The 16,372-nt window shown below is 34.1% G+C and overlaps 1 protein-coding gene across 1 annotated transcript in view; it reads left to right on the top strand.

Annotated features, from left to right (window-relative positions):
- LOC135217603 (chromosome transmission fidelity protein 18 homolog) overlaps positions 1-16,372 on the top strand; it is a 68,862-nt gene that overhangs the window by 42,191 nt on the left and 10,299 nt on the right. The window contains exons 4-5 of the mRNA XM_064253566.1: positions 1,152-1,190; positions 5,386-5,443. Of these exons, the coding sequence (XP_064109636.1) occupies positions 1,152-1,190; positions 5,386-5,443 (97 nt within the window). The remainder of the gene's footprint in view (positions 1-1,151; positions 1,191-5,385; positions 5,444-16,372) is intronic.

The following is a 16,372-nucleotide window of genomic DNA, read 5'->3' as shown; positions in this document are numbered from 1 at the left end:
CCTCACTGCCGGAAGTTGTATTCCCATCTATCTGCACTCCGGAGAAACGCATTAACCTAAAAGAGCTATTTAAAATTGAGCCCAACATAATATTTGGGGTGGATGCCATCCTAGGAGTATGTTGCGCACCTTGCACATGTCTGGGAACCACCCATATTTTCCTTTATGTCTGCAAAGGGTATGTTTGCAGCAGGTGGTATGTGCTCGCCCATAGGCAGAAAGAAAACGCTTTAGTTCACAAAACAGTGCCTGACCTTCAGTCTTGTTCGATAGCAGCCCTCGGATCAGGAGAATACGAACCAAGATGGAACAGACCAACTTGGTTACAAGTAAGGGGCTGTGAAGATAGGTTAAGGAACTAATTCTTCAAAATAGCTTTTGTCACAATACATATAGTAGTACATTTATTTGGTGACACAAGGTTTCCAGTAACATAATAAAACTAAAGGTATTGTCATATAATCCAAACAGTTTGTACAATAAACGAGTTATAAATCACAATATAATGTATAAATATGTATATTAGAATACAGTATATTATCATTCCACTAAGTAAAGTTGCTTGCCAACTGTACTGATATACTATGAGTATCTGCGTATTAGTAAGGAGTGTAGTGCAAATAGATTAGCTCAAAGAGGGATACAAGTCGATAACAAATGGTAACAATGAAACCTAACTAGGTGAAGGAATATTTATAAAAATTAGATTCTCCTGAACAGTAAAGAGAAATAATACCATAAAATACCCAAATATTAGAAACAGCATACAGCCCCATTATAATGCAATACATTGAGTTGAAGTTGTTGTAATATAAGTACCCTTATGGTAGGAATATGTCTCCTGCATATAGTTTTTTTTCGTCAAGATTGGTGGTTGGTTCTATACATGTTACATACTCTGCCAGCCACCTTATTGCAAACTTGAATGAATAGTGTATAGTTTGTGAGTAGAAATTTTCTAGTATTTTTTGGACTCTAGACATTTGTGCAAAAACTGTTCAAAGCTATTAATGAAATATGTACTTTTGTAACTGGGTGCATTCTTACAACTGCAGTTCTCATTTGCCCTCTTAAAATACTGTTTAGCTTAATTTAGGTTATATGTTAAAATATATTGCCAGAAATTTAATTTTTACATTTTTTTTTTACAGAAGGGAAGTGGAGTTTCCAAGGTGGTAGATGTGGCTCAGGTAAGGATATTTATTTTTTCATTTATTTTACCATCACCAATGTTTGTGTCTGCTTTTCCCTTATGGGGTTAGTTGCCAAATGAGTTGTCTTCACTTTTCTGTCCTACATCATTTCTGAGTCAGTAACCTAGGCAAAATTAAACCTTTTGATCATTCAAGATCATCAAAATAAAGCAAAGTATGTGCGTACTAAATATTTGAATAATTATCTTATATAAACAAAATCAGTCTTCTTGATGTAGAAATTGAAAAATACACTGCGATAGCCAGAAAGGAAAAGAATGAGCTGAGAAGAACCAAAATCTGTGCTTGGCAAGGTTTGGAGAACAAGAGAAGGTGTTAGTGCCAGGCAATTTAAGCATGAATATTGGACATGGTGAAGATGAAGGTTATTAATAATGAGTAGGTGGCTGTACAAGTGGATGTTTGCATTGGTGAGAAAAGGAGTGGTCAAAGGTATATTTGATCATTATTTCTAAAAGGAAAGTGTGTATAGAAGTTTTAATATGAGAGGAAATCTGTAAATGTTAGGTAAGGAGTGTGAGAGAAATAATTAAAAAACCAAACCAGGAGTAAATAGATTAAAATGAGTAATTGTTCATAGCATAGAAGTGAAGGATATTTATGAGGTATAAGCAAAGTTCAGGCATGGCGTCAGAGAAAGGAATGAGTGATTTTAGGTATAGGAATGGGAATAAGAATATCAAGTGGTGTGTTGTTGAAGGCAAAAAGTTAGTGAAAGAAAAAAGATTGAAGCACAGTGTCAGGACAAATGAGATCACATAGTAGTAGACAAGGGAACAGATGAGGAGCTCAAAGACCAAGTTAGTGAAAACATGGACCATGTTGAAAATATAGTGGTAAATCTGAGCAAATAACTTGTGGATAACAAGTTTACTTTACAGAGGTAAATGGAGATGGGTTAATGAGGAAGTGGCTCTGCAATGAAGGTGCAAAGTTAGAATTTTGATAGAAGAGAATGTATATAGTATTTCTTTGTCTATACAGTATTTTCGAAGAATAGTTGAATTCATTTTAGTATGAAATTTCTTTGCAAGTACTTATGTGTCATTTTTATAGCATACATAAGTAACTTACCAAGTATGTATAATTACATAGCTATTAGTTTCTATCACATGGAAGCTTAGATTTAAAATTTTGTGATTAGTGCTTCGATAGTTGTGTTAATGCACAGCTTGCCCACTAATGGGAATACTTGGGACAATTCTGCCAACAACCGCTTCCGTTCTCTGCCATTCTTGGTGTAATTAACACTTGAGTATTTATGGCAGTTTTTTTTCATGTTTTCAGGTTATATTAATGGATTTCAAATATTATGTAAACAACCACTAGAATGCCTATTTGGTAGCCTTCAAGCCAAAATCTTTCAGGATGGGTTTTACTTTTTGTTTCATTATTACGTTGCTTCAGGTTCATCAGCAAGCCAGCTACTTTCAAGCCGCCGGTAATATTTTGCCTTCAAAGTAATTCTTGAATGTTATTTCATTCCATTAGGAGAAAAATTTTGGATTTATGATTTGTTTACTGTGCTTAGGCTACTTGGAAGCTGCGGGTAAATAATTTTGCCTTAAAAGTAGATTCTTGTATATTACCTTTTGATCAGGTTAAACTTTTGCAAAATGGTACTTGCAACCTTCTGTGATATACTAATTACCTTAAAAGTAAATTTTTTAATGTTGTACCATTCCATAAGGCAAAAACATTGCAATTTTTACATTGTAACTTTTTAGTTACTTACTGGGCCTATGCTACTCGCAAGCAACAAGTAAATATTTTTTTGCACTAACCTTCTTTAATTTGGAGAGAATTGAAAAGGGTTAGGCAGAAAGTAGTAAGGAAACAAATTTGTTTTACCTTTTTTTTGTGATGAACATTTGGAAGGTTCCTGCATAAAGTAGATACGGGGATTGGGGAATGTTCCATGTTTAGCTCATGCTGCATGCACCTGAGCTTCCAGCTTGCTGGCACTTCTGCAGCCTGATGCCTGCTATAACATCCAGCACCCGCTCTCATACACTCAGTGCCAGCTGTCCACCTGGCATCAGTTCTTTCCTTCTACTGGTGCTCCCTTTCCTTATCCACTTGCTCTTGCACCTGGCTCCATCGCATCCTTCCCGTGCCATTGCCAGTCTTGTGTATTGGTTAACAGATGTTAACCTTGTTACATAGTGAAGTGTAGTGCAGTGAGGGAGGTGTCTACTCATCCCCCTATGCTCCTGGACAAAAGGTCCCTGTCATACCCCACTAAACTTGGGAGGAGGCATACTGGAAGTCCGAGGGAGGTTGCTAGGCTGCACAACGGGTAGTCACCCCCTCAGTTGAATCTCCCAAACCCAGTCCCTGTCAGACTCCTCTAAACCTTGGAGGAGGCATACTACTGTCGATCCATGGGAGTCCAAAGGGGTTTTGCCCCTGGGTAGTTGCCCTTCAGTCAAGCGTGCTGTTCGCAGGTCTTGACAGACAACCATTGAAAAGATGTCCATAGGGATGTGCATTTATTGTCCTGTAGTGATACAGAACCTGGTGTGAACAGATATGGATCCCAGTGTGGACAAGAGGTGCCGATGGTGTTTTTTGTGATCCTAGTGTAGACAGATATGGATCTCAGTGTGAACAAGAGGTGCTGATGGTGTTTCTTGGGATCCCAGTGGACTGATATGGATCCTAGTGTGGTCAAGTGGTGTTGATGATGCTTTTGGGGTGACACTCCCTTAGGTCCTAGTGTAAGGGAGAATAACAGTAGGTGTAATGTTAAGAGGTCTGTTAATTGTTAAAGTTCCAATGATAATGTTGTTTTATATACTGTTGAGTCCATTACATCTGTATCTGTATCATAGTCTCATTATACGAGTATTCCTTCCATTCCTTTTTCTCCTTCTTCCATCTGTATCATCTTTAGCTTTTACTGTTGATGGCCCTTCTTTTTCCACCACCTTAAATGTCAGCCGAATGAGAGTGTAGTAGAGATCCATGCTAGATGTTACCAAGATTCAGTGATTGATTACAGCTCACACTGAGGTACTAGTACATAAAATCCAGTGATTTGTATTTTCGTAGGACACAACGGTAGAATTAATAGAGTAACAGTATTGCAGGTTTAGAAAAAGAAGAGTATGATTTGTTTGAAGATAATAGTAAGAGTAAATAGGTAGCCAAAGCTTTCTTAAGCATTCTTATTTAACAGCAAGAATGCTAATTCAAATTCAGTTTTCTTCTTGCCCCCAGAAAGGTGTCCGTTTTTTCTTAACAGGGCATTGTATCTTGAAAATTAAATCTGAGGATCTGAGAGGAAAACATGCATGCGAAGATGTGCTACCAATTCTTGCTCTGCCAAAGTTTTGGTATTAGCCAATTATGTTAGTATAATTTACAAAAATAATTGTCTTTATTTTGTTATAACATGAGTTAATGAACGTTGAAAGGAAAATCCCCCCTAACTACAGAATTATAACAAGTTTTAATAAAATATTCTGTTATCAAAGTAAAATGTTGTACTATGTATATATCTGGGAAAAGAAGTTTGCAGTTTTCTCCCTGATGTTATAGTTTTGTTAATTGGATGCCCCCTATATTTTAGACTGCTTGAGTCTAGAATGAAAATGGAAGAATTGTGTAGTAAATATCATTCATGTGGCCTAGATTGAATTATAGGTAGATCTTTTTTACCAAGAAGTCAGTGAATGCAAAGTGATATGGAAGGAGTAAAATCCTGTTGAACACTTTCAGGACCTGCTGGTTTTAAAGGCTGTGTACACATAAGTATGTCCGTGCTTAATTAACAACCAAAAACAAAAGAAGGAATAAAAAAGACTAAGTATATAAAATGAACTTGGTAAAAATCTTCCCCTGTTTTTTTTACAGCCTAAAGCAAAAATATTAATAAGTTTTATGGTAAACTGAACAGTGTCCCTTCCCTAATCATTTTTAATTTACACCAGTCACATTGAAAATGTACACTCAACATAACAAGCCAGGAATGTTATCCTATTTTCCAATCACTTACAAAGGAGGTGGCTTTATGTTGAAAAATCATCATATGTTACATTTAGTTGTAACACTTAGTTAACTGTCTTTGACTTCAGGTTGATATGTTATATTTAAAGTAACTATTGTTTATTAGCATATGCAGTTCCTAAAGGACCTTTATATTAACTGCCATTTTCATTCATTCCAGGTCCCCAAGGATTTCTTCGGACGGGTTATTGACCGTCAGGCTCTCCAAGAAGACAAAAGTAAGTTTGTTTTATGCATATATGCATGTAAACTCTCAACCTTTATATATATTCATATTTACACACATACACACAATATATCTATATATGTATATATAGATATATATATAATATATATAGATATTATAATAATTATATATTATATATATATATATATATATTATATTAATATATAGCTATATGTATAATATCTTTATTATATAATATATATATATATATATACATTATAATATTCTATATATATATTAATATATAATAGATATAATTATATCATTTATATATATTATATTATATATATATATATATAGTATAATATAATATAGATTAATTTCTTATATATATATCTAATAAGATATATAATATTTATATATATATAATTATATATTATTAAAAACATATATATTATAATGTATGATCTATATATATATATATATATATACAAAATAAAAATTATATATATATTATATTAGTATATATATATATATATATAATATTAATATATATATATATATATATTATTAATATATTATATTAATTATATATATAATATAATATTTTTATATACATGAATTATTATATAAGTAAGGGGGGGTATATTATATCATATATATATATTATATATATTATATATATATATATAATAGAGAACATTATATTATGTTATTTATATACCATATTTTATATATATATATAATTATTGATAATAATATTAGATTATATATATATATGTTATATATTATATTAATATTATTATATTATTAGTATATATATGCTATATATATTCTATTATAATTATATATATATATAATTAGTGACCACTGATATATAGGTTTATATAATATATATATGATATAATATTCTATATATTATATATATTATATAATATATACATTATATATATTATATATAATTATATGCAATATATATATAATATTATATTATAATATATATTTATAATAATACTATATAACTCTTATATATATATTATATATATATATATATATTATGTACATATACATAATATATACAATAATATATTAATATATATATATCGACAGATTATATAATATATATATATCATTATCTATATCTATATATCTAATATAATCTAATATAATAGTTATATATATAATTATAGATATATCTATTATTAATATATATATATATATCTCTTTATATATAATAAATATATATAATCATATATATATATTATTATATTATAGGTTATATATCTAATTCTATAATATTATATATTAATATATATATATATAATAAAATATTAATTTTAGACTTATAGATTATATATATAATATATATAATTAATATATAAATATATATCTATCACATTATATATAATATATATCATAAATATAATATATCTATATATCTATATATCTATATAATATATCTATAATCTATATTCTATATCTATATATCTATATCTGTGTGTGTGTGTGTGTGTGTGTGTGTGTGTGTGCAGTCCCCAGCTTATCACAAGGGTTCCGTTCCTGAGACGCGTCGTAAGCCGAAAATCATTGTAAGTGGAAAATCATAGAAAATCCTAAGAAAACCTTATTTGTAATGCTTTTGGTTTATTAAAAACTATTTAAACTGCATTTTTATTGCATTTTTCATAAAAAAAAATCCCTTCAAATATTGATTATTTTGCCTTTTTGGAGTCATATTTCTTCAGTCAGATCAGTGCTGTAAGTGCCGTAACCCGGGAACATGTGACGTAAACCTGGAAATAATTTCCGATGAATATAATTGAAAGGTGTCGTAAGCCGAACCCGTCATAAGCCGGGGACTGCCTGATCTATCCCGTTGAAAACGGAGTCTTGATAGAAAGAGTAAAACCAGTAGGTACTTGTACATAAAACATCCACAGAGTAACTGTGTCCATCACCAGGTCTGACAACAAAAACACAGAAAGAAAAAATTGGAAAATCACTAAATTACAATTGATCACAGTACAGGCGGGCCACAGTTAACGGCGCAATCGCTTAGCGGCAAATTGGTTTTATGGGTGTCGTCAAAAATATTCATAAAAAAATAATGTATTTTTATGGCACAATTTTTGGTTAACAGCACCGCCAGCGCTGTTATGTGTAACGAGTACATACATTATGTACTTCACTATATTCAATAATATTGTATGTATTCTCATATTATTGTATTATAAAATACTACGGTAAATCTAAGCCAGTATTGCACAGAGCGGCCAATGTTTTGGTTTGGAAATCAGCTGATGGCAAATACGAGTTGGTTTTGCCATGTGTAACACAATTATGATCAAAATTTTCTTGCTTCTAGTTAGCATAAACGAATATCTAGGTATACTCTACTTATATGAGACAAGGTTATTTTTCCTTTTACGACATGTTTTTAGGGTGGAAATATGAATTGAATATGTCTTGTTGTGATTGTGAACTACAGTGGGGCATTGCTTATTCACGGATCAGTATTCACGGATCCAGTTAATCACGGGTTTTTTCTTAGACCGTTTCTCATGTTGCATCACTGGTATGAATCGCTGCATCACGGGTATGTTGTGTTGCATATGCGATGTTTTTCGGTAGGCTAACCCTCGGCCGTGGTCCGATAACTACCAACATTCATTTAGACTCATATAATGATATTAACTGACAATAAAGGTAATAAAACCATTCTCACCTATACATACCCTATTTCAAAGAAATAATTCCACATCATTGCACTCAACTTATCGTCGGAGTGGCCAGCCACAAAATGTAAGCATATACCTTTACGTACGAAAATGGTTATGTATACGGTTGCGTTCAAAGCGACATTTTTTGTTTGATAAACTTTTAGAAATTTTAATAGTAGTGGGTAGTGTAATTACAGTAGTAATAAACATTAAGGCTAAAATTAATTCGAACTTCATTATTATTTTGGCAGTATTCGTATATAACTTCTCTGAACAATGAAGTCATACCAAACGCTATTTGTCATAGATTATCGTAAGTATTGCTGTTTGTTATTGGCGACGAAGCGTAAACGAAATCATAAAGCATTTTTTTACCTTATATATTATCGTCATATCTTCATAATAAAAAGGCTATTCGTGGAGTAATTCCATATCAGTGAAATCAATTTGATCTATGCGAGGCCAGCCAGCTGACAAAATGGTACGTACGTATATGAAAATCAAATTATGGTAGCGGTTCACAGCAAGATTATCTTTCGAAATTTTTATAGTACTATTCATGCTACGTAGTAATAATGTTTGGAATATACGTAACATTAATTTTCAATACAAAATATCATCGTTATTTTGGTAGTGAATAATAGTTTAGGAATTATCATACATACACCTGCATTGTTATGGGTTTGTGGCAGTGATAAAACAACCAAAATAACGTTCTCCTTTAAGTCGTCATATCTTCATAATAAAAAAGGCTATTCGTGGTACGTATTTCCATATCAGTGAAATCAATTTGATCTATGCAGCCAGCCAGCTGACAAAATGTAAGTACGTATATGAAAATCAAATCAAATGGTAGCGTTCACAGCAAGATTATCTTCGAAATATTTATAGTACTATTCATGCTACTAGTAATAATGTTTGGAATATATGTAACATTATCATACATACACTGCATTGTTATGGGTTTTGTGGCAGTGTAAAACAACCAAAATAACGTTCTCCTTCAAGTCAAACGCGTTTAGGAAAAACATGACATAGAATCGACTTTGCGACTTCGTTCACTTTGATATTTTTAACGATACAATAACTATCATTTGTACTACTAAAACCATCTTCACATAAGTAATTTTTCGTAAGATATGTGTTGTTGCAAAAGCTAGCTTATACATAAAAGGCTTTTATAATTTAAGTCATCTTAGATATACATATGTACCCACCCAAACTCATTGTGGGGTAAATTTACTACTGTTTCCTCGGATATTGAAATACTTTAGCATCATTCAAACACTTTAATAATATAATGGCATAAATACTAGGCTATACATATTCTTTACATCGTATACAAATACTACATACAGTTATATACACATACTTTTTATATACAAAGTTAACAGTTATATACACATACTTTTATATACAAAGTTAATCATATGAGTAGTGATCAGACGACAGCTGTGCACTGGACTACGTACGTACTACTTGGAAGATAAAACAAACAAAAAATTTTGTTTGTTGTTAGTCGCCGGGATAGATTAACATTTTTCCAGAGATTAAAGAGCTCGAATTTTGTTTTGAAGGTATGTCAACCGCGTTAGTAAATAGGATCATCTTCTAAGGAAAGTTTTTTTTTTCTCTCTTCTTTTTGCGGAAGAATCTTCAAGCCATTTTGCATTCAAAGTAATGAGAAGGAATCATTCTATTCTTCATGAAATCAGTAAAATACTTACACTAATAATAAAAACTAAAACTACTTACTGTATGCAAAACACATACATCATCGTTAGCTTCGTGTGTGTAAACGTTCATTCTAAAAAATTACAGAGTAGTATAACTAACACCTGATTGGTTGGTTGGTAGCCATGGAGATCTGTTATTCAATGACTGCCCTCTGCTTCTGTTCTATTTATAGACATATGGCATGGATGGCACTAAGTTTGAACGTTACCATGTTCGTGATTTTCTGACTGCTGACGGCAAAAATTACTCAATAATTTTCTTTATATAATTATTCCTTTGTGAAAACAATAATATAATAACGCGGTTGACATACCTTCAAAACAAAATTCAGCTCTTTAATCTCTGGAAAAATGTTAATCTATCCCGGCGACTAACAACAACAAAATTTTTGTTTGTTTTATCTTCCAAGTAGTACGTACGTAGTCCAGTGCACAGCTGTCGTCTGATCACTACTCATATGATTAACTTTGTATATAAAAGTATGTTTATATAACTGTTAACTTTGTATATAAAAGATATGTGTATATAACTGTATGTAGTATTTGTATACGATGTAAATATGTATAGCCTAGTATTTATGCATTATATTTATTAAAGTGTTTGAATGATGCGTAAAGTATTTCAATATCCGAGGAAACAGTAGTAAATTTCCCCACAATGAGTTTGGGTGCATATGTATATCTAAGATGACTTAAATTATAAAAGCCTTTTCTGTATAAGCTAGCTTTTGCAACAACACATATCTTACGAAAAATTACTTATGTGAAGATGGTTTTAGTAGTACAAATGATAGTTATTGTATCGTTAAAAATATCAAGGTGAACGAAGTCGCAAAGTCGATTCTATGTCATGTTTTTAACTTTAACGTATAGTGGTATGAAAAACACCAGTGTGTCGTAGCGATGCGTCATCAATATAGTGGTATGAAAATACCACATGGTGTTGTATGGATACGTTATCACAAAGTACAAATCCTTTTCCCGGACCATCCTCAGAATTTTACGACTCTTCAACTTCAAGATCGATATGGTGATATTATATAGTCATACTTATTGTTAAAATTCACAAGTTGAACTGCAAAACATTATTATATTTTGATGTTATGTACATATATTTTTTGTGTTTTACGGAATGTTTGTTTGAAAATAATACCTATTAGTGAACATATGGTATTAATTGTCCCACTATTTTATTATAGGTGATCTTAATTATCTCACATTCATTTAACAGTATTATATTAATATTTATTTAAATAAACTGTAATTAATAAATACCAATAATGAAAAACATAAAGGGAAAAAATGGTGTGCTGCAGTAGTTGGTGTTTGTTTGATTATGCATCTGACCTCACATTTCCGAAATCTGAAAAAACAAAAATCCAAAAACCGAAACATCGGAATGTGTGTGTACTGCACATTTTTTTTAAACACGCACACAATGTCTACACATTTACTGATACCCGTTGGTGTCAGTTAAATTACAGTACGTACGTATTTATTCCTGAAGAGAGAGAGAGAGAGAGAGAGAGAGATGAGAGAGTAGAGAGAGAGAGAGAGAGAGAGAGAGAGAGAGAGAAGTGATTAAGGACTCCAAAGCGTGTTATTTTTACAATTATTTTATTATCTTGGGATTTTTTTTTAATCTTGAGATTTCCTATTCAATTCTCGAGATTAATAAGAAAATTAACGTAACTTGACTAGCATCAGCACACATCTGAATGACTCGGCCATTAGCAGGCTAAACCACCAACCTTATGAACTTGCATGATACATGAGATACATGACAAAACACAAAACCACTGTTTATTGGTGAAAATTTGGGGGTCGCACGATATGGGAGATTGCACGTTATTCGAGTATATACGGTATGTGATTGTTTTTTTTAGCCTTTTATGGAACAAAATCTAGCAAGAAAATTGCCATTCCCAGTTGGCAACACTGGCCTACTCGCGTTGTCCAAGGTTGGTTGTTGTTGTTGTGAAATGTGGTGTGCGGCGCGTTCTTTAAATTGTACCCTATAAACAAGTTAATTATGTGCCATCCAAAAGCCCTGATTCTTTTACTCTTATGGGAAAGACGCCTAAAGGTCAGATGAAGGTTTTTTACGTGGAATATACTATTAACGTATTGTGACGAAGGGAAGAGATGTTTCGCTGCATACTGTGGTAGCATTATCGTTATTATATTACTGGATTGCACTGCAAAATCGTCGCCATCTTTTATCAACATAGATTGTTGTTGGGTAGATGAGTACCCATATGATTTACATAATTTTGATAGTTCTCTTACCACTCATCCTCTCTTTCCTTGTAAAAAAAAAAAGAGGCCCACCATGCGTATGTAGGCTTCTAGCTGTAATCCCTAGGCTAGTAGGCTACATAGTTACAGTAGTACATATACTACATTTATTTTTTTAAGGCTAATTTTGTACAATAACTTTAAAACTGTCTTGAATTTAGTTTTAGGTGATAGTTGAAAACATATTTGGTGTTTGAACTAAAGTAGGCAGTTATAAACATTGGAATAGTGGTCTTGGGTGGGTTAACTATTAAAGTAGGCAGTTTTAAGCAATTTTTGAGGGGGGTATCAGGATAACATGGGTATTTACTTATCACGGGGGGTTCTGGGCCCTATCCCCCGTGGATAACGAGGCCCCACTGTATTTGTTTTTGTTAACAGATTACATTGGCGGCATGTTTATTACTAGAGTAAAAAAATTGCGTGATTCCGTTCACAATTTTCCTTTATATCATCGTAATACAAACTTTACATTATTTATCTTGTATCGGCGTGAAACCAACAGTAAAATGTGTTCTTTCAATCACAGTAGTTTTGATTAAAATGATTTGATCTCAATTTTATCTACGATTGTGTTTGATGGCATACGTCTACTGGAGATTTATCCTTGTTGCCGATGCACGATAATGGTCATTAGCAGCTTGAACAGTTTTCTAAGTTTCAGCTATAACTAGGTTTAAATTTATTAGTATATTTCCCGATTGAGATTTGATCTGTAGCAAAAAAAGTTATTACATTAAGATATCTGAGTCCTATTCTACATAACACCATTTATAACAATTACAGTAATAGTGTACTATAGTACGATGATTGAAATGCAAGCCAAATGAATGTTGTTATCCAAATCGGTTTTACTTAGAAAAAAAATAAAAGTTGTTTCTCGTTCAGTTGTTCATGGCTGTACACATTTATGCAACGAGTATAACGTTAAAACCATACTTTCATCATTCTCTTTTGCTGTTTTTTGAACTTATGTAACTAGAAGATGGGATAAAGTTAGGCTACTGTAATTTGGTCTCTCATAAAATCGGATTATCGTGTCGGATTATCTAAGACGAAGTATCGTAACTCGAACACTACAGCTACCTGTACACTATATAAAGCCTTATTATATCTTTACATAATCTAGACACCCAAAGGATTAAAGCTAGGCTTTTTTTCACTTTACAGTATTTATAATACTATAATGTACTGTACAGTAAATTCTATAGTACTATACTGCATAAATATAATTTTACTTATTGCGCCATTGCGGGATTACAGCGCTGTTTAATTGGTGTAGGATGCTGTTAACTGGTCTAGTATTCCGAAAGAAGATGTGCAGCGGCTGTAGGCTTTAAAATCGCTTAGCGTCAGCATCCAGGAACGGAACCCCTGCCGCTAATCGAGGGCCGCCTGTAATGTTACACAAAAGGTTACAGTGTATATATAAAAAGCATATTGTACAAGTATATGAAAATGAAAGGATGCAATATCAAAAGAAGGCATACAAACATACTAAAAATTAAAAACAGCACCTCTCGTTCTTACCGAAGGAAGGTTTCAACTTGAAAGTGTACAAACTATCTACTATTGCCATCTCCATGGGGGCCACTCGACTAGAGCGTGGGAAATGATTCTAAGCTTTGACGGTGATCACTATTTTCTGTGTGATCCCGTATGGCACTGAATGGTAGTTTTGCTAAAAGTCTGTTTGTCCTAATAGATCTTTCTAATTGTTCAAACCATCATACACATGCTTGGCGCTTTGTTTTTCCCACGTACATTACATTACAGCAATCACACTAGTATTTATAAATAACATGAAATTGGCAATAGTAGAAAGGCCTCATTTTCCCATCTTTTCCACAATTTAGATCTTCCTCTTGCTTCGCTCCTTAGGATGCTTTGTATGAGCGAGTTGCCGCTGTTTCTCACTCGGGTTACCAGGCTGGACATTGTTCACCTTACAATGATTTTTAAATTGTCCAGGTGTTCTAAGAACATCTCTGTGGCGGAGTGGTAGCGTGGAGTGTTTGTGAGGCGTCTCAGAATGTCATTGTGCACAACAGTGATATGTCTCATGGTCTCTCGGGTATAGTTCGTCCAGAGGGAACACCCATAGATACTGTAGCAGTACGAGCAGAAGAGCAGCAGTTTCAAGTCTCGGTGACAGAATGCAAACCTCCTTGCAATCATGTTGCCAGTTGCACATAGTTTACGATGCCTCTGTTCAATGTCTGCCGTATCTTTCAGGTCGTCGGTAATAATGTGACCCAAATACGGAAATTCGCGCACAAATTCCAGCCGATGGTTTCTGAGGAAAATTTGTGGTTCTGCAATATGCTTAAGCGATCTCGGGAGCAGCGACATGCACTGGGTCTTGGTTTCGTTGTAGATTATATCAAATTCCTCTGCATATTGGCGGCAAGTGTCGATGAGTCGTTGGAGGCCATGCACTGATGGGCGTAACAGAGTTTGTTTATAGTTTTTTCATTGACAGTGCATCCGATTGGGAGTGAGTTCAGTTTGACATTCAAGGCATCTGTGTACGTATTAAACAGGTATGGAGAGAGAATGCCCCCTTGCCGAAGCCCGTTTAGGGAGCCGAAGGTGTACGATAATACGTTGCCCCATTTGACACAGAATTGCTGTGTGGAGAACCAGCAATGTAAAATGCCAATTAGATATAGGGGTGTGCCCCTTTTATGCAGCTTCAGGAAGAGCTTCAGGTAGTTTACTCTGTCAAATGCTTTTCTCACATCCACGAAACACAGGAAAACAGGAGATGCTGATGATAGGTAGTAGTTCAGCAATTCTTTCAGTATGTAGATGCAGGTGTCGGTTGAGTGGTTTACTTTAAACCCGAACTGGTTGTCAGTGGTGTGTAGAAAGGGGAGAAGTCTCACAAGAAGAACCGACTCAAGTATCTTCGATGCGATCGTTGTGATTGCAATTGGCCGTAGTTGCCAGGGTCAGCTGCATCCTTTAGCTTGTTTTTTTTTGATTAATGGTATCAAGTGAACTAAGGAGTAGGGAGTCTGGAAGAAAACTGGTGCAATTATGCACGCATTGAATAAGGCAGCTAGCAAAATGTAAATTATCGGATGGCAGAATTTGAAAGCCGCCTCTGAGGGAAGACCATCACAGCCGGGCGATTTATTATTAGGTATGCTGTTTATGGCATCGCTGATGTTACCTGGCGCAATACGGTCTGCAAAATGAAATTGAATGTTGTCATTATGGAGGTTATCTACCTCGCTTCGGGAATCCTGATCATTTATGCAATTCAGGATAATGTTGAAGTGATCACCCCACATCCTTGCGATAGCTCGTCTCCGACTGCTTCCCTACTCTCTGTGATAGCTTTTTAGTTTTGGGATTTAAGGACTGGATATCTTCCAAAGACGAGGGTAATCACCAGATTCTACGTTTCTAGACGTTTCATCGGCTCTTAGTTGTTTTTCATTTAACCTGCAGTGCTTAAGAGCAAGTTTGAATTGCGCTCTCGCCTGCCTCATTAGTAATGCAGTGTGTCCTTCCCTCGGGCTGCCATTTTGCCTCCACAGTAAAAACATTTCTCGTGAGTATGTATACAGATCCTTAACCAAGTCATTCCAACCAGGTATATTATGAGAATTACCTTGACAAAATCTATAGGCAGTCCTGCCCGAAACAAGCATAGCGGAGATTATGTTCGAATAGAATTCATTCAGATCCCTCTTGTGGTGGTCATTTCTACATTTTGTGTTGGTACACAGTAAGGCGTCAGCCGGTTGAATTATTGACCGCAACCTGGTTTCCGTGGTCGCCCTAAAGTATCTGGTTTTCTGTTGGTTTTTAAACTCCCAGTTAACCGCTGGTGGGCGAACAGTTAGGGGGTTCACGGTAGGGAGGGATGGGGTACTGAATGACACCTGTAATGGGATGTGATCGTAGCCCGTTGCAAGATCGTATCGAATATTGCAGGTCATAATAGAATCATGGAGTTGTGGAGATGTGATGCAGTGGTCCAGCCAGGAGGAGGTTGTAATTGCGTCCGCTCTAGTTATGTCCACATGAGTAGGAGGAGGGAGGGAGGAGCATTACATCGCTAATTTGGAGAGCATGATTTTGACAGAAGCGAGTAAGTTCATTATAAAATTGTTTTGTGGGGTGAGAATTAAGGTCCCCTATTATACAAATATGATCAGCAGGAGAATCTTGAATAATACTGTGTAACTCCCCTAGGATCATGCAGTAATGATC

This window comes from Macrobrachium nipponense, chromosome 7 (genome assembly GCF_015104395.2).
Source record: "Macrobrachium nipponense isolate FS-2020 chromosome 7, ASM1510439v2, whole genome shotgun sequence".
Classification (NCBI taxonomy): Eukaryota; Metazoa; Arthropoda; class Malacostraca; order Decapoda; family Palaemonidae; genus Macrobrachium; species Macrobrachium nipponense.
The sequence above is the reverse complement of the archived record's forward strand: the minus strand, read 5'-3'. Positions and strand labels throughout refer to the sequence as shown.